Below are 19771 nucleotides of genomic sequence, written 5' to 3'. Positions count from 1 at the left end.
TCAGATTCCACCTTTCATTTTCCAAAGAGTCTGTGAGGAATGAAAGGTGGAATCTGATTGGTTGCTAGGGGCAACTGAGCCAGTTTCACTTTACACCAAGTTTGATAAATCTCCCCCCCTATGTCTCTTACTAAAATGGAGAATGACATGAGTAGAAGAAACCAGAATAGAAAAGTCATCTCTGGAAATATACAATATACTGAGACAAATCATGTATTTACAAAGATATATACAGTGTATATATCTATATCTATCTATCTATCTATACATACATATATATATATATATATATATATATATATATATATATGTACAATGACTACATAGACTTGAGGCGGCAGACAAGTACGGTATATTATTTAATACATATTTCTAATAGAAATAACAGAGAGTACGACCGTCCTGATTGCAGATGAATATGTATCCAGCATCCCTCCTGATTGTCTTTCTGATATGACCATGAAATTTCATAGACTATAAAGTAGGTCAACAAGCATAATCCATAATTCATACTCACCAAGATGGTGATAAGTAGCCGGCTGTAAACCATCCTTTTATGCGGACATCTATTCCCAGAGGTTGGCGTCAGATTTATACCTCTAAAAGCATCATGTTCTGCTCAATAAATGTCCTGCGATCCATAGAAAGGAGATGATAGCCCAAATTACCCTCCGGACCTATGAAGACATGAGGCGTAATTGGACATGGACACTGTAAAGTAGTGACTGGTGTCATCAGCCGGACAGATATGTTTTCTCTTCTGCCATTTAGAGAATCCATGGGGAAATCTTCTGTACCTTCCTCAATGTCATTTATCTGGCTGTATTAACGCTTGTATCCATGTCCTTGCTTTATCAAGTCCTTAACTTTCCTTTACTTTCAGATTATTGTCTGGGACGAAGAATGTTTCCAGGGTCGCAGACACGAGTATACATCTGAGTGTTATAATATCATGGAATATGGATTTGAAACTGTCCGCTCCTTTAAAATAGAGAGTGGGGCGTAAGTATCAACAATGATGGGGGTACATGGCCATGACCTCAGCCATTGTAAGGAGCCACCATGTTACTGTCTTTATAGAAAAGTCTTATAACAAAAAGCATCAAATGTTAAACAGAGCCGGAAGTAAGCATGTTTATTGGTAGCATTGCCTCTTTAAAGAAACAGATATGTATTAGCCCATAAAGTTGGAGGTCTAGAAAGAAAAAATTATTGCATGATTTCATGTGTATTTCAGAAGTAGAGATGAGCATATTTATAGTACTAACTAAGCGGATTTGTTACTTACTGTAGCTCGGCAATCTGCTTATCAGCCTGCTGCTTTTGAAGTCCGTGACGCTCCATGCTGCTCTACTCCAGGTGCCTGAAAAAGTTGGATTCAGTCCTGGAAAACTTCTCCCAGGACTGGATCCAGCTTTTTCAGGCACCTGGGTCAGAGCGGCATGGATTTCAAAGGCAGAAGGCTGATGAGCAGATGGCCAAGCTAACAAAGCCGTTCGCTTAGTTAGTACTGTAGATTTGCATAAAATGAAAAAGTTCTATAAGGAAGGGGGGGGGGGCATCCATCCAGCCATTAATAGATCCAGGCTCCAAAGAAAATGTGATCCCAGAGAACATCAGTGATTTCTATAGCAGCTTCCAGATGTGTGGAGACTTGAAGGCAATACCTACTTCATTGGAAATTTTGTAAAGACGTGATATGCAAAATAGCTCTCACACCTCTTGGCAAAGTGGAGATCCTTCAAGTCAGTGTCTCACTCGATCTAGGAGACTTAGAACATTGACTGAGGATCTATGCCAAGCCAAACAATCTCTCCAAAAGGAAAGCCTTCTTATCCTCAGACAGCCGTTTCGGGGTCTTTGCCCTTCTTCAGTGCAGAGCAGGGTGTTGGCTAGCTAGTAAAAGGCCAATTGTTTGGATGGGATCTGCTTGCAAATATCCTTAGAAATCTATGGGAGTTTGTCATTCCACTCCAAAACCTGCCTAATTTCAGCTTCAGTTCTGCTGTATTTCAGCATCAAATGAATTGCATAACAAGCCTTAAAGGGGTTATCCAGTGCTACAAAAACATGGCCACTTTCTTTCAGAGACAACACGACTCTTGTCTCCAGTTCAGGTGCGGTTTGCAATTAAGCTCCATTCACTTTAATGGAACTGAGCAGCTAAACCCCGCCCAAGCTGGAGACAAGAGTGGGGCTGTTTCTGAAAGAAAGTGGCCATATTTTTGTAGCGCTGGATAACCCCTTTAAGTGTTAAATTTTTTAGTTTTTTTGTTTGTTGTGTTTTAGAATGATTAAATGTTCTATGCAGCTTTTTTCCTTACTCTTTTATAGGTGTTTTATGGGTCTTTGCTTACAATTTTTAAGTATTTTGAAGTATTTATGGGCAATAAAACAGATGTTTCTCTGACATAAAAAGTCCTGAAACAAAAACTATGGAGATTTATCAAGCAGTCTTATTCCCCTTTCACACATCTGCTAAATCTGTCTGCATTTGTGGATCCATAAACCCAGACATATGCAGACCCATTCATTTCTAGGGTCCCCGTACAAACATCTGTATGTATTGCGGATATGTGGTAGGACCAGAATACGTGCTGCAAAAAATACAGGCAAGCCGGTCTTTAATGAAAATAGGCTGTGATCGGCCGCAACTATAGGCTAGACATCAGATGTCTGAATGTGGTCTTACAGTAAGAATGTTCTTTGATATAGTACAATAAAAAAAGAACCTTCCTACTTTAACAAGTCTTGATAAATCTCCCCCTATATATTTATTTTTATGGCTGGTAAAATAAAGGCCATAAAATGTAATTCAATGGGAGAAAAGTCTATTGTAAAATGGAAATTTTAACCCTTAAAATGTTTGTAACTTACTTCTGTTTAAAAATCTCAAGTCTTCCAGTACTTATCAGCTTCTGTTTGTCCTGCAGGAAGTGGTGTATTCTTTCCAGCCTGACACAGTGCTCTCTTCTGCCACCTCTGTCCATGTCAGGAACTGTCCAGAGCAATAGCAAATCCCCATAGAAAACCTCTCCTGCTCTGGAAAATTCCTGCCATGGACAGAGGTGGCAGCAGAGAACACTGTGTCAGACTGGAAAGAATACCCCACTTCCTGCAGGACTTAAAGCAGCTCATAAGTACTGGAAGATTTTTAAATAGAAGTAATTTACAAACCAGTTGATTGAAATACACCCCCCCCCCTCCGGAATACCGATTTGCACACATTTTAAGAATTCTTAAAAAAATTGGATGTTCAAAGCCCTTTAAATGCCACATTACCCTTAATCTAGACAAGCAATAATGAATGCATGTTCCATCAAGACATAGCAATATATAAAACTATGAGCAGTGATAAAATAAGGTGTTTCTTGGATGTCACATCTTTTTCACTGCCATTCAATTTCCTTTAAATTTTAAGCAGTAAAGCTGAAGTGTTTGATCTATTCCCACAGCTGGGTTGGATACGAGCACTTAGGATTCCAAGGTCAGCAGTTTGTACTGGAGAGAGGAGAGTACCCCCGCTGGGAGGCCTGGAGTGGCAGCAATGCTTACCACGTGGAGAGGATGACCTCCTTTCGACCAATTGCCTGTGCTGTAAGTATACATTACACAGCCGTCCGCAGGGAGACAGTGATAATTGTTTTCACTTACAAGATTGCTGTTCGGATCACCCATTATAATGGGCTATGAATTACATTACATTTAAAGGACACTGATAGAAATGTTGACCTTAACCTTAGGAACTCTAGGATCTAATTGCTTTCTTCCTATAGATATAGACGGAACGAAGTAATAGATAACACAGGCATACAAAATCAATAAAATGTAAACTAATGCAGAAAAGCCCTAGGAACCTGTATATGAATTGTATGTTACCTTAGAGTTTAGGATGACAGGCTGGGGCTGGTTTAATTTTGGCCAAGAAAGAATTTTGAGCAAATGTGTATACTTATGCATAAGTATATATACTCCATATATTCAGCAGCTAGGACTAAACTAAAAAAAAAAATACAGCTGATACACATACGTAAGTGATGGCCCGGTTATGTCTTCTGTGCATGTGTCATTACTATAATGTGCTACTACGTCAGTGTACAGGAACTGCACAGTTTCCATGGTTGCAGTGATATGTCAGAGAATAGGAAGGGGTTAAATAACTAAAACTTAAAAACAAGATGGCTGACATTTGAGTGTCCTTTCTACAGAACCACCGTGACTGTAAGATGACCATCTTTGAGAGGGAAAACTTCCTTGGAAGGAAAGGAGAGCTGAGTGATGATTACCCCTCTCTTCAGGCCATGGGCTGGTGTAACAATGAAGTTGGCTCTTTCCGTGTCCAATCTGGAGCGTAAGTGATCTATCTATCTATCTATCTATCTATCTATCTATCTATCTATCTATCTATCTCCTATCTATCTATCTATCTATCTATCTATTATCTATCTATCTATCTATCTATTATCTATCTATCTATCTATCTATCTATCTATCTATCTCCTATCTATCTATCTATCTATCTATCCATCCATTATCTATCTATGTATCTATTATTTATCTATCTATCTATCTATCTATCTATCTATCTATCTATCTATCTATCTTTTTATTCTATTTCACTCAATTATTATTAAATGTACAATAGGAATTTATATCTGAGTTCCAAATCAATTTTAATATACAGTGATTAAGCCTTAGGCTGCATGCACACGTCTGTGATATACTGTCCACGAGCTGACTGTATACCATGGACTGCACTCTTGACCTCTTCTGGAACTCTCGGCATCATGATTTATTTTAATGCTGGGAGCTCCGAAACAGCTAAAGTTCTATGCTGCTTAACTGACAAGGCTGTGTCAGTACAGGAGCACAGAGCTTTAGCTGTTTCAGAACTCCCGACATTATAATAAATCTTGATACTAAGAATCCTGGAAGAGGTCAAGAGTGCAGTCCATGGTATATAGTTTGCGGACAGTATATCCCGGATGTATGCATGCCGCCTTATTTACATCACCCCATCAACCCATGAACATTCTGTGGTTGCCTGAGTGCTTACTGGACATAGGCCATAGCTACAGAAAACAGTCTATATCCTACAGAAGGATGAAGAACAGTCAAAAGGACACACCCTACCCCTTAAAAAAACAAAACAAAAAAAATGAACGCATGATGTCCTCCTGCTGGAATCCCTGATATTCACACACAGTAAAATAAAAGCAAAATACGACAGTAAAATAGTTATAAAACATGGACGTATTTTGAATTTTAAAAGGTTTTCCGATTAAAACTTACTGTGGATGGGGACAAGTAAGAGATCACAGGGGATCCAAACTCTATGCCCCCTGGTGATCTCCAGATTGACCCTCAGCTCCTTTGTTTTAAATACAGCTGCGGGCTCGCGACCTATCTATCTCCGGCGGCTCTATTCATTCTCTATGGGGCCGCTGGAAAGAGACGAGTTTTTACTGTGTGCGAACCTAGCTGAACCTAGCAACAAGTGTTCAACCTCCCTCAAACACCTCCTCAGCAGAACTGAAAGACTAACCTGTGCCCAGTTCATGTAATGTATTGATGTACCAGTATGCTTTTTGCAAGCCAGCCTTTAAGGTGACATTTATTGCAGACATATATTAAAGGGGTTGGCCACTTAATAGTAAAATTGTTCAGTGTACAGTATTAATAGGTGTACTCATTGTATATACTGACAGCAGCTCCCTGTGTACCTCACAGAGCTAAAATCAGACTCCCCTCCTCCAAGCTGTGCTACCCTGCTCTGTGGTGAGTCTGTCCATAAGATGGCTGACATAGAAGAGCATGTGACCATGCCCCACCCCCAGTGTCCACCACTGAACCTGTATATGTCTATAGAGGACACAGAAGGCGGGGCATGGTCACATGCTCCTCCATGTTGGCCATCTTATGGACAGACTCACCACAGAGCAGGGCAGCACAGCCTGGAGGAGGGGAGTCTGATTTTAGCTTTGTAAGGTACAGAGAGCTGCTGTCAGTATATACAGTGAGTACACTTTCCTATACTACACACAAAACAATTTTACTATAAAGTGGCCAACCCCTTTAAATACCTATCGAAACAATTCTAGGTAGGTAGCAATTACAAGTGGATATACCTTTTTGTCTATTGTATCAACAGCTGGGTGTGCTACCAGTATCCCGGTTATCGTGGCTTCCAGTACATCCTGGAATGTGACCGTCACTCAGGAGAGTACAAACACTGGAGAGAGTGGGGATCCCATGCACAGACCTTCCAGATCCAATCCATCCGCAGAATCCAGCAGTAAACACCTTTTACATGGAACCACGTATTTTATCCTGAGACTAACGAAATGAGGTTTAAAGAGAATAAAGATTTTTGTTTATCACTAGACATACTCATGGCTTTTCATTGGGGACTTCATATATAGTGGGATATTTAGGGAACTAACGTGGGAACATTGGAAGTCAAGAGTCCATCTAAGGGGGGGGGGGTATAGTGAATGTGTGAAGTGCATTAGAAGGAGCACTTGGCTTATAGTAGCGTTCCAATTAGCAAAGTAACAATAATAGAAATAATTCGGATGCCAGACGCGTTCCTCTCCTGATGGTCTGACAGTGTCATTTGGCTACAGATAAAATGGCCAACCTGAGTGGAATGAAGTTGTTTGGCACCATGGACGAGAACAGCAACATTTCAGATCATTTTCCAAATTAACACAATACATAAAATTGGAATTTAAATGGAGATTTAGCTCTGGCCAAAATGTTCTTGATGAGCAGGAATTCTTCAATTCTTCTGGTTAATTCCAGCAAAAACAAGTTCTATTGTTGTCAGACTTTTAACTTGCCAATGACTGCAATGCGGTGGGATAGCTATAAGGGGCAGGTGGTGCAGAAATTCACATGGAACCAGGGCCCTTGTGTGCATGTGGGTGATGAGATAAGGACTAAAGGCCCTATTACAAGAAATGATTATTGGCCGTATTAGAAGACTACGATCAGCCATTATGAACAATGTCAGCTGATCGTTACTGTTGTTTGTCTTCCAACATGACAAATAGAGCAACAATCTGCTGCCGTCTCTCCGTGGAATACGAGTGGCAGCAGCAGACCGCTACTATCTGCTATGGGTTGCCCGGACGATCAAGCGATCACCCGGGCTGCTGCCCCCCCCCCCCCCCCGCGCAGCTCCCCTCGGCCCCCTCTGTAATCATCCGCTCGCTGCCGATGCGTGTAATAGTACCAGCGGCGGGAGGGGAACGAGGAGTAAGTGAGCGCTGATAACGCTCGTTTGCTCCTCTCAAGCGAACAAACAAAAGAGGGGAGCCCCGTGTAATAGGGGCTTAAGAATGAATGGTTTGTGACAATTGGGTGTAACCCGATGGAGATGATCCATGTCTATGCATGAATACAAAGTATAACAAAACAGTATAGGACACAACAAGATCAGTGAGACCTTGGATTACAAGTAACTTACTCTGAGAGCGTTTTGTAAGACAAGCTAACAATTTTTAAAAATGGAACTCGGTAAATGAGCCAGACAAGCACACCAGTGTTCCCATCCCGATATTGTACTGGGTAGAAAGCCCTCTCATTTTAACCCACTGCTACCTGATGAACTCTGTCAGTGATCAGATGCCTTCCAACTCTTCTCCTGTGCCTGTCCTTGTCAGGGACAGGGGCGTAGCTAGGATTCACGGGGCCCCATAGCAAAAATTTGTAAGGGCCCCCCTACGGACAACACAAAGCACTGCGCATATACTGTATATGCTTTACTGCTGGTGCACTGATAACCCCTGACCGCTGCACGGAGCTCTGCACATTTTCCTTTCCTACTTGATTGCCAGCTGGAGAACAGAGGTCAGAGGTTATCATAGCAGTGAAGCAGAGATCTCTGTCTTCTGCTTGTTAATCCTTTTTTGTTTTGCAGCATGTAAGTAAACATTGGGTCACTTACACACTGCAGTACATAAGGATTTAAGCAGAACACACTCCTACCTTCTCCCCCAGGCCCCCCTCCTGCACAGGCCCCATAGCAACTGCCTATCCTGCCTCTATGGTAGCTACGCCACTGGTTAGGGACCCTGTAAAACTGCGGAGATCCTCCTGAGGAAGCAAGCAGCCATTCCCTCTCCCTGCTGCCAGAGGGCTGACTTTGAGTAAGGCTGCAGTCCCATCCTACTACAGGGTTCAGGCAGCCTACATCTTGCATGCATAGATGTAACCAAAGCAGTGAGGGCTTCAGCTCCCCAGGGCCTCATTCGGACATTCCCGCTATTGCCAAACACATGTCGCTGCCATCTTACATACATGTGGTGCTGATTGGTGTATGACCGCTGCTTACCTCTAACCCCTGAATTAACCGCTTTACCGATGCTTGAGAAACTAGTAGCAGGGGAGTTGTGTGTGCGGAGGGAGAGATAACTGATTAACCCCTTCTTTACTGATGCAGTGTTCTTAATACCGAACACCTTACCTGTCTTATTTGTGGCTTGTGGAACGAATCATCTGTGTTTCAATAATTTCCTATGGGAAAATTTGCTTTGATATGCAAGTGATAGGGATAACAAGCACGTTCCTGGAATGAAGTATGCTTGTAATCCAAGGTTTCACTATGAGGGAGATTTATCAAACATGGTGTAAAGTGAAACTGGCCCAGTTGCCCCTAGCAACCAATCAGATTCCACCTTTCATTTTCTAAAGAGTCTGTGAGAAATGAAAGGTGAAATCTGATTGGTTGCTAGGGGCAACTGAGACAGTTTCACTTTACAGCATGTTTGATAAATCTCCCCCAATATTCGTAAAAACAGCCGTGGCTTAGATTGCCAAGCTAAGGTCCCAATCACTCCCAATTTTTTCTTTACATTGTCAGGATACATGAATGACAAGGCATACACGTGGTGGCCTGTTAGTGAGCATGTTCAGTCCATTTGCCAAACATATACTTTTTTGCAGTAAGAGTAGTCTACCTTGCTTTTGTGTGGCACAAAAAAAGTGCTTCTTCATGGAATGGCAGTGAATAGGACAACACACTGTATACACTACGGCTGCAGAAAATTGATTATTTTCTAGAAAATAGTCTGTGCACACAGCGTAAAGTACAGCTCCCGGCACACCCAAACCTGCCCACATTCCAACTAAAATAAAATGTTGTTCATCCTGCAGTATCGGCCAGGTGAACATGTAGAACAGTGGCCGTTATTCTTAAACAGTGTGGACAGAGCCTTATAATGTAGAAACATCTATTAAGTTAAAGGGGTATTCCAGGGAAAATCAATAATTTAGCAAAGGAAAGGGTTAACCAAGGTTAACCCTTTCCTAATATACTTACCTGTTGTTTTTTGGCCCCCCAAGGAGATCTCCGGTCCGGTCACGTGATCTTGCAGCTTGTGGCTCGGATCCTCTTCTCCTTCCGGTTCGGTGACGTCACCCGGCCGGCGTCGCTCTCCGTCTCATTAGCAGCAGAGCACTGAACCCTGACTGGCTTGGTAGCGTGCAGCCAATCAGGGTTCAGTGCTCTGCATCCCCACACGCTTCAGAGTGGGGGTCCCCTGAGGCTGCAGTAATTTATCAGGGGTCGTCGGGCTCAGTGCCGGTCACCAGTTACATGGGCCAGCACTGCACTACAGCAGGTGAATACGGGGTCTGGCGTCAATCATCACTCCGCAGAACCCCCCCCCCCCACCTTGTCAGCGATGCCGACCGAGTCCCGGGAGGGGATGCGGCGGGCGGCATTACTTCATTCATAGCTACCAGACACCCGGCTGCCCGCCGCATCCCTTCCCCCCAGGGACTCAGGGTCGGCATCGGTGGGGAAGTAATGTGTATCGGCTGCTGATCCCCCCCGGCCCCCCCTCCCTGTGTCCCTGTCAGAGATCGCTCACCCCCGGAGCGGAGCGTGCTGCTGGCCCCGATCTCGGCACTGGTCTGAAGCACCTGTACTCAGCTGACAGGCTCTGTGTACGGGGCAAGAAATCTCTCCTGACTCACTCACACAGCGCCTGTCAGCTGAGTACAGGTGCCTGAGACCAGTGCAGAGATCGGGGCCAGCAGCACGCTCCGGGGGTGGGGGTGAGTGAACTCTGACAGGGACACAGGGAGGGGGGCCGGGGGGATCAGCAGCAAATACATATTACTTTGCAGGACTTCCCCCCCTCCTCCCTGTGTCCCTGTCAGAGATCGCTCACCCCCGGAGCGTGCTGCTGGCCCCGATCTCTGCACTGGTCTCAGGCACCTGTACTCAGCTGACAGGCGCTGTGTGAGTGAGTCAGGAGAGATTTCTTGCCCCGTACACAGAGCCTGTTAGCTGAGTACAGGTGCTTCAGACCAGTGCCGAGATCGGGGCCAGCAGCACGCTCCGCTCCGGGGGTGAGCGATCTCTGACAGGGACACAGGGAGGGGGGGCCGGGGGGATCAGCAGCCGATACACATTACTTCCCCACCGATGCCGACCCTGAGTCCCTGGGGGGAAGGGATGCGGCGGGCAGCCGGGTGTCTGGTAGCTATGAATGAAGTAATGCCGCCCGCCGCATCCCCTCCCGGGACTCGGTCGGCATCGCTGACAAGGTGGGGGGGGGGGGGGGTTCTGCGGAGTGATGATTGACGCCAGACCCCGCATTTACCTGCTGTAGTGCAGTGCTGGCCCATGTAACTGGTGACCGGCACTGAGCCCGACGACCCCTGATAATTTACTGCAGCCTCAGGGGACCCCCACTCTGAAGCGTGTGGGGATGCAGAGCACTGAACCCTGATTGGCTGCACGCTACCAAGCCAGTCAGGGTTCAGTGCTCTGCTGCTAATGAGACGGAGAGCGACGCCGGCCGGGTGACGTCACCGAACCGGAAGGAGAAGAGGATCCGAGCCACAAGCTGCAAGATCACGTGACCGGACCGGAGATCTCCTTGGGGGGCCAAAAAACAACAGGTAAGTATATTAGGAAAGTGTTAACCTTGGTTAACCCTTTCCTTTGCTAAATTATTGATTTTCCCTGGAATACCCCTTTAAAGAAGAGTTAAGATGAAGAACATCACGGGTGTGAAGAGTTTGCTTCTTTAAGGAAAAATTCACAGGTTACATAATTTCCGCCACTGTCTTGGTTTGCTTTCAGCAAATCTAACCAGAAGCGCTAAGAAGTCTTCATGGTTGATTGTACAAGCAGAGATATCAAAGGTGACATTGACATCAAATAACTGCTAAGTGGCTCCTTTAGGCTAGATTCCTACACACAGTAAAATATTATGCTATGAACTACAGCGATGAAATATACACGTCCCATATGCAGATATCGTTGTGGGTTTTAGCACAAATTTATGCTAGAAGCCATTCATTGCATTGTAATTAGTGTTGAGCAAGCATGGTCTATTTAGCATAGCGCTCAGTCGAACATCGGGCTGCTCAGCACTTCTCCATGCTCGACCAAGCCAAGAGACATGTGGGGAAGGCCTGGCACATCCTTTTATGCCATAGCCACGTGACCTGGGTCTTTATAGGCCTGGGTCACCTGATGCTCGGCTCAGTTGCCTTAATTTAGCAGGGCATTGTTAGATGTCCATGCAGCTCTTGCTTTAAATAGTAAATAATAAACATTATACTTACCTGTCCAGGCTCCCCTGGTGTTCTACTGCCTTTTTCCTTTGTACCTGTTAACTGCAGGGACTGCTAAAGCTTCTGAAGCTGTCTCGGAAGTAACAGGCCGCGCAGCCTATCACTGGCTGAGCAACCTGTCACTTTTGAGACGACTTCAGAAGCTTCAGGGGTGGTTGCGGTTTGTGGGGAACACAAGGAAAAAGCAGCAGGACACCCGGGGAGCCTGGACAGGTAAGTATAATATTATTATTTTCTTTATATGCCATCAGCCACTATTATACACAGAGATGAGCGGCTGGCAGCCAATGATTTTTAACCTTGCTGAAAAAGAACGATTGGCTGATGATTGGCTCTTTGGCTGATCATTGTCTTTATTACATGGAGTGATAGGAACCTTACATCTCCTTCTCTCTGGAGGTGTCCATAATTTCAAATGACAGACGTCATGTTTACATGACTCTACTAAAAGTTCTTCGATCACAAAAGAATCCATTCGACAAATGTAGGAAGTTCTGGATAGTAGGTTTTATCTTCAAAGAGTTTTATTATATTCAGCATGATTAGACAGGAATGTCACGGCAAGGTCCTCGGCTCATTTCTATTCCAAGTTACCTGCCCTTTGCAAAACCACTAAAATTAAAAACAAGGCCTATGGATCGTTGAGACAAAGTTCAATATGTCCCTGCTTGAAGTGGCAGCTGGCCCAATTGACTTTGAGATGCCCTTTTAACAGTTCTTAACCTGTAATTCTCAGCCTTCCGTTGATTGATGCTCCACTGCTTCTGGCTCAGCAAACCACTTTGAGAAACAAGTGGAAAGGGTAGGAGGAAAGATTATTGTGCAATAAATAACACCGAAGGCAGGTAGGAATGAGAGTGCTATCTACCATTCAAGAAACAAACTGTTCTCCTGTACGACAAACACGGCTTTTTCATTAGGTTACCAAACATAAACTACGAAGATGTCAACCAACACATAACCTGAGTGATTATGGATAATGCATTTTACAACCGCTTCCTTTTGGAATGTATAATCAGAGCTATTAGTGCCCCGGCCAGTGTTCCAGAACAGTCACACCTAGTGTTCACGGCTTACGCATTTAGGCTGGGTTCACACTACGTATATTTCAGGCAGTATTTGGTCCTCAAGTCAGGTCCTCATAGCAACCAAAACCAGGAGTGGATTGAAAACACAGAAAGGCTCTGTTGACACAATGTTGAAATTGAGTGGATGGCCGCCATATAACGGTAAATAACGGCCATTATTTCAATATAACAGACGTTGTTTTAAAATAACAGCAAATATTTGCCATTAAATGACGGCCATCCACTCAATTACAACATTATGTGAACATAGCCTTTCTGTGTTTTCAATCCACTCCTTGTTTTGGTTGCTATACAGCCTCACAAATACAGCCTCAAATATACATAGTGTGAACCCAGCCTTTAGGTGATGACGGTGGAAAATACAAGGGTGTATTATTTGGGAAAATTTTTGTCTAAATAGTTTTACACCTACAGTATATATCCCATTACTCCTTTACATAATTTGATCTGCCAGTATATTGTCCCCTTAATCTGTATTCCATAGAATACTGAAGAATTCAGGGGTGAGCATATCATCAAGTTATCTAGAGAATCTATGGCCTATCACATATGAATCACATTGCACAATAGAGGTACGTTGGTTAGATGTGTAAGAGCTGCGTTCGTCATTTGCCACACTTAGGCTATGTTCACACAACCTATTTATTTAATTAATAATGACCGTTGTTGCAGATTGCAACATCGGCCGTTATTAATTGAATAAATAACATTGTGGGAGATTTATCAAACATGGTGTAAAGTGAAACTGGCTTCACCTTTCATTCCTCACACACTCCTTGGAAAATGAAAGGTGGAATCTGATTGGTTGCTAGGGGTACCTGAGCCAGTTCCACCTTACACCATGTTTAATAAATCTCCCCCGTTGCATTTACTTCTATGGAATCCCGGCCGGAGTATATACACTCTGTAAACACTCCGGCCAGGATCCCTTGCGGCCTCACCGAAAACTGACATGTCCGCACTTTACATTGTCCACTTGCACTTTACATTGTTGGCTACGGTAATTTGGAGTGAAGGCATACCCGAATGCACCCGCATTCTAAATCAAAACACATGCAGTACTGGCCAGGATGAATATCACTGACAGCGGTCGTCCTGTGACACGGCCGGGTCACAGAACGGACGCTGTTTTACATAGTGTGAACCCGGCCTTAAAATGTACATCTCAAAGGGGTTATGCAGGCTTAGCGCCCTATTACACAGGATGAGTAACATGCAGAAAATCGTTATATTGTTCGAATTTAAACGATAATCGTCCTATGTAATTGCAGGCAACAAACGAAAAATCGCTTGTGTGTCGTTAATCGTTTACTTATTGTTTAGTGTAATTGCACAATGTTACTTCTTTTGCTGGGATCAGATAAACGATCGTAGTAACGATTGTAACGACTATCGTTCTGTGTAATATAGGGAATGATTTCAGGTTAACGATAATCTCGTTTGCAATCGTTTATTGTTAATAGTTAAAAATTGCTTCATCTGATAGGATCCTTAGAGAAAACAGGGATGCTTTCTTCCAGAAGCAGCACAACTCTTGTCCTCAGGTTAGGTGTGGGTTTTGCAGCACAGTTCCATTGAAGTATACGGAGCTGGATTGTAATACTATACACAACCTAAGGACAGGGTTGGTGCTGTTTTTTTTAAGGAGGTAGCTGTGTTTTTTGTAATCCTGGATGATCAACCCTTTGTAGTTATCAGTGTGATTGAAAGCCAATTACAAATTCATACCAAGCTGGCAAAATGCTGTTCGGTTTGATGCAAAGTTGGAATTTGTCTGAACCGAACCTTTAAACAAACCGCACTAAAACGGGCAAACGATTGCAGGCGATTAGCTGTTTTATTGAGGTTCAGCAAGTTAGCCCGTCACTGTTACCTGTCCATGCTACCTAGGTGTCCTCCTTCTCTTAACTCTGGTTTTCCCAGCAGCCCCCATAATCCTGCTCAGCCAATCATTGGCTGACATGGGACAGCGCCACGGCCAGCGAGTGAGCATGGACAGGTGAGCATACCATTTTTTTTCTTACGAATTTGTACTTGCACTTTAAAGGGCATGGTTACTGTTACACATGGCAGACAACCAATGTAGCCAATCAGCTTCTTCTCTTCATTATAGTCTAGGAAATAAATCAGATCAGATCTTCGACGGGCCAGGCAGTGGAGTGCACTGCCACCATCTCTCCCTGGCTATATCTCAGGATTGCAGAGGATCTCGGCAGTAAGACCCGCTGTGATCAGTAACTTGAAATGTCTGATTACATCAAAAATTATTACAAATGACAGTAACGCTTTAGGAGCAAAAAAAAAACAACAATAGCAAGAAGCTTGTAAGGGAGGGAGGCGTTATGATTGTAAATAAACCGGTTTACACCTTCGTCCAAGACAACATAACGCACCATGCTGCATGCTGATGGACCCCATTAAAGCCAGTAGTGTCGGTTGGACTCTGTTGGGCACCTGTTTTGAATGTCAAAATAAATTTCCCTAGAGAATATTTACATGCCTCCTATACTTATTTGCGAATCATAAATTAAATTTCACTCGCAAATTACACCTAAAATATTGAACAGGAAAAAAGGGTAGGATTCCAGTCTATTAAAGGGGTTGTTCAGCCGACAAAATGTTTGGTTATGGGCTCGGACTTGCTTAGCTTTATTGATAACTTGCTGTAATGATATATTGACCTGCAGAATGTTTGTGGTTGGTGGTCTTTTCTTTGTATGCATAATACATTGATTTATTGTATCATGTCTATTTTGAGAGTAGCCTCTGTTAAGGTACACATCTTTTTCTGTTTTTTTTAGTAAAAGAGTGTGCCTTGTGGTTCTTTAGTGCACCTATTTGTCTATTGTTTGGTATATTTGTGGTGCCCACTCGTGGTTGGTGTTTTAGGACCTGCAGAATGACATTATCATATCACTTATACCATACTGTGTATAAATGAAACCCAAAAAACAATGTTTCCATATTATAATGTCAGTGGAAAAATAATAAAATTCTGTTGTCAAAAATTGCTGCATCACGAAGGGTGTTAATGGGGTATTCCTATATCAAAATTAATTTCCCTGCCCATAATGCTAAACTCAGAAATGTTAGGTGGCCCATAGAATGGACCGCTGGCCATGCACACCATTTATTGGCGAGACAATTTTTTTCCTATTCTCATGATCAGTGGTTGGATTTATGGATCTTGGATTTATGTAACTTTTATTTTATTTTACTACTTTAACAAAATGCAAACATTAAGAAAAGTGTTTAAAATTATTGAATTTTGACTCTTATAACGCTTTTATTTTTTAGTCTCTAGGGCTGTGTGAGGTGTCATTTGTTGTGCCATGATCTGTAGTTTTATTTGGTACCATACTTGTGTATATCTGACTTTTTATTTTATTTTTCTAGAATGTGAATTGGCCAAAAATTAACAATTTGGCATTTTTTTGCACTTATGCCAATTACCGTGGATTTCCTGGTCAGTCTTTCTATGGCCTCTTTTTAGTCTTCTGCTGGAAAAAAAACAAAAAAACACTGAGAGCATATTTGTCACGTCATCTGAAGGAGTACCCGCCCTACCGGTTCTCAGTAAACAGAGAACCTGGGAAGCCAACCAGCAGGACAGATATCAGAGGAATGGAGGTGCGGGATCCAGCAAAAATTAGCAGAAACCATAGAGGAGGGTTAGGACTACTATCTGGCATGTTTGATCATTTTTAGCCTATAATGACAGGTGCTCTTTAAAGTTTAAAGAAGTTTCGGAAGAATATTCCACCCATTATAAAAGAAGACAAAAAGACACCAACGCCAAAGCCAACGGATGCAGAATCATCTACTCATAGAAACTGTGGCCAGCATAAAATGACTTCACTCAGACGTAATTATATATTGTGGTGAACATTTGTTATAGTATACAACCATGGACGAACATCTGGCAAAGGAGACGGCTTGTGAAGTGATAGGACAGACGGGAAATATAGGATTCTAGCTGCCGTAATTACAGACTGTCAGTATTACATCCACTAACATTATTGAGTGTATTTGGTAACTTTTATGTAAAAGAAACAATGTATAGTGTAAATGATTATGTTGTAAGCTGCTGATTTACTGTATTAAAGTGGAGTTTGAGGCTGAACTATATACTTCTTAACACCTACAGTAAAGCCATTTAGAGATGAACAGCAACAGGAACAGTCTGCTATTGCCTGTACTCGGCTATGTGCGGGCAGTAGCAGGGAATGACAGAGCTGCACCCGCACAGTGCTCGGCTATTACCAGTGCTGTGTATCTCTAAATAGCTTTACTGGGTGCCTCACTGCTGGTCTATTCATATAGAAAACATAAAGCGATGTACCTGATGATACATTCACTTTAAGGTCAGGTCTCTGACATGGCCAATCCAAAACTCAAATCTTCTTTGTCAACCATTCTTTAGTTGATTTACACTACCGGATGAGACTCACCAGCAGCAGAGACGTCCTGTTTGCTCTTCTACTCCATGCTTGTCCTGGGGCTGTTTGTCTTCCAGCCTTTCACCTTCGGCTGCAGTGATATCTGTGGCCACTAGGGTGCGCATGCAGTCAACTGCTCTAGATTTATAGATCCATCTGCCAATCCAGAGCCACCTGCACTTATTTAAAGTGTCACTGTCGTGAATTTTTTTTTTGCAGAAATCAATAGTACAGGCGATTTTAAGAAACTTTGTAATTGGGTTTATTATCCGAAAAATGCATTTTTATCATGAAAAAGCAGTTTGAAGCTCTCCCCCCTGTCTTCATTGTTCTCCTATGGAGAGAGCTAAAGAAAAGACCAAAACAGGACAACAAAGAGTTAATCTACAAATCCCTCACCCGTTATCTGTTCTGACCATCACCAGTGACCTGTCTGAGCTCGGATTACAGCTGTCACCCAGCTCCGTGCCTGTAATCCTCTGTTATCTGCTTTCTGCTGCCGGCTAACTCCCTCCTTCCTCCTCCCCCCTCCCCTCTCCCTAGAGCAGACAGGGGACGTCTCCTGCAACAAGTCACAATTTTCAGATTTTTCAGAGTGGATGAAAAAGAGGATGGAGGGGGGGACCTGGGAAAAGGCTTTTTACATGCAGATAATGGCAGATTTGGCTAATAAACCCAATTACAAAGTTTCTTAAAATCGCCTGGACTATTGATTTCTGCAAAAAAAAAAAATACGACAGTGACTCTTTAAACCAGCTCAGCCTTTTCCGTTCTGCCTGAGCGTTATTGGACTTGCATTCTAAGTGAAGGTGTGTTATTCCACTGACTCTCTGTGAATTCTGACGCATTATTGCCTGACCCCTGTCTGTACCGTGTGCCTCTCCAGTTGCTCACTCGGATTGTCTGACCTGCGTCTTAAGCTGCCTGCCCTGATCCTTTACCTGTCTGACTACAAAAGCCATCTCATTCCTGGTACTGCTGATAACCCGGCTTACTGACCACCTATTCTCGGCCCAATCCCTGGATCCTAGCACTAGGTTTTGGGTTGGTAACCATCTGCTGCTCACATCAGGACCACACTCGTCCAGCAACTAGTGTCCTCTAACCGCAAAAGTCCAGCTTTCACAACCTTCAGCGGGATAAAAGATGAAGGCCTAGAGGGCACTTAGACTCTGCTCCCTGGTGTGGCCCAAAGCCAAACTGGTTGAGTAGCACAGTGGGTCTGTACTCGCTGCCTGTTACACTTGTGTTCTTTGGGTCACTTTCTTGTTGCACTGATTATCACCATTAAGGGAGTAAATGACTTGTGGATGGAACAGCCATATCTCCTGCAGTCCCCACGTCATATGTGTATGGTGCTGGCTTTAAAGGGAATCAATCATCCCAATTGGGCTTATTTGGTTCCCTTGAGCACAGTAGAAAGCTGCTGTGCAGCTTGTGGTACATACCGGCGGCAGCCGCAGCTTTATGCCGGAGAAGATTAAGTTTAATCCCCTGGTCTCCCGCCCCTCTCCCTGCTGCGCGCCCAGGGATTAAACTTAATTGTCTCCGGCATAAAGCTGCGGCTGCCGCCGGTATGTACCACGAGCTGCACAGCAGCTTTCTACTGTGCTCCAGGGAACCAAATAAGCCCAATTGGGCTGACTGGTTCTCTTTAAACCGACTTATGGCCTTGTCTGTTTTAGCACATGCAATGCACATTAAGAAACAATTCTGGATCACCTATTTTTATATCTCGGTGAAATTCTGTTATTCTGTTTCTCCATAACCAACTAGGTGTTACCAATTGGGCATGTCCATACACTATATGACACTATCCATCAGAATTTTTATTTAAGTATTTGCTAAAACAGACAGGGGAGGAGTGTTGACAGTTTCCCTGTAGCTACAAAGAACCAGTGCTGTAAGAGTATGACAGATCGCCATCCATCAGCTATTAGCTATTGACCATTCAGCAGCCATTATTTTACCTCAGGGACTTAGAATGATGGAAAACATAGAATAGAAGACTGTCGACAGAAAAAGACAACCAGGTCCACCTAGTCCAGTGATGGCTAACCTTGACACTCCAGCTGTTGCAAAACTACAATTCCCATCATACCTGGGTAGCCAAATCCATATATTTTGTTGTTTAGGCATGATGGGAATTGTAGTTTTGCCACAGCTGGAGTGTCAAGGTTAGCCATTACTAGACTAGTCTGCCCTTTTAGTATTTCCTTTCTTATCTGTTTATCCCAGGCAGGTTTAAATTTAATTACTGTAGATTTACCAACCACATCTGCTGGAAGTTTGTTCCAAGCATCTACTACTCTTTAACCCCTAGACGACCCTGGGTGTACCTTTACATCCAGGCCTGCTTAGGGATGTTCAAAGCGGTGCCACGCGGCGTCCCCGCTCTGAACTGCCACAGTCCCAGGTGCCGCTCGTATCCTGGGACCGCGGCTACTAGCGGGCACGGTCCGATCTCCTTGCCCGCTAATTAAGTAATCGGATTTGACAGTTGACAGCTGCATCCGATTACTTACTGCAGCCGATTCCTGGTGTCTAGTGGAGTGCAAAATTGTGCATTTTTGGTCGCATCAAATCCCAAAAAATTGTAATAAAAAGTGATCAAAAAGTCATATATGCGCATTCAAGGTACCGATA

General features: G+C 43.5%; 2 protein-coding genes across 13 annotated transcripts in view; one reads left to right on the top strand and one right to left on the bottom strand.

Moving 5' to 3' along the window:
- Positions 1–6360, top strand: part of CRYBA4 (crystallin beta A4) — a 59843-nt gene extending 53483 nt beyond the window's left edge. For all 11 annotated transcript variants that reach the window (XM_069961316.1, XM_069961309.1, XM_069961315.1 and 8 more), the window contains 4 exons: positions 884–1002; positions 3456–3597; positions 4209–4351; positions 6152–6360. In XM_069961316.1, the coding sequence (XP_069817417.1) occupies positions 884–1002; positions 3456–3597; positions 4209–4351; positions 6152–6299 (552 nt within the window). In that variant the 3' untranslated portion in view covers positions 6300–6360. The remainder of the gene's footprint in view (positions 1–883; positions 1003–3455; positions 3598–4208; positions 4352–6151) is intronic.
- CRYBB1 (crystallin beta B1) overlaps positions 1–17194 on the bottom strand; it is an 87884-nt gene extending 70690 nt beyond the window's left edge. The window contains exon 1 of one of the 2 annotated variants that reach the window (XM_069961304.1): positions 17138–17194. The gene's annotated coding sequence lies outside the window, so the exon portion shown is untranslated. Of the gene's footprint in view, positions 1–6128; positions 6325–17137 lie in introns of those variants that run through there. The other variant, XM_069961305.1, reaches the window with a different exon arrangement.
- Between the last annotated feature and the right edge of the window lie 2577 nt (positions 17195–19771).

The sequence above is a fragment of the Dendropsophus ebraccatus genome, chromosome 3 (assembly GCF_027789765.1).
Source record: "Dendropsophus ebraccatus isolate aDenEbr1 chromosome 3, aDenEbr1.pat, whole genome shotgun sequence".
NCBI classification, from domain to species: Eukaryota; Metazoa; Chordata; class Amphibia; order Anura; family Hylidae; genus Dendropsophus; species Dendropsophus ebraccatus.
The sequence above is the reverse complement of the archived record's forward strand: the minus strand, read 5'-3'. Positions and strand labels throughout refer to the sequence as shown.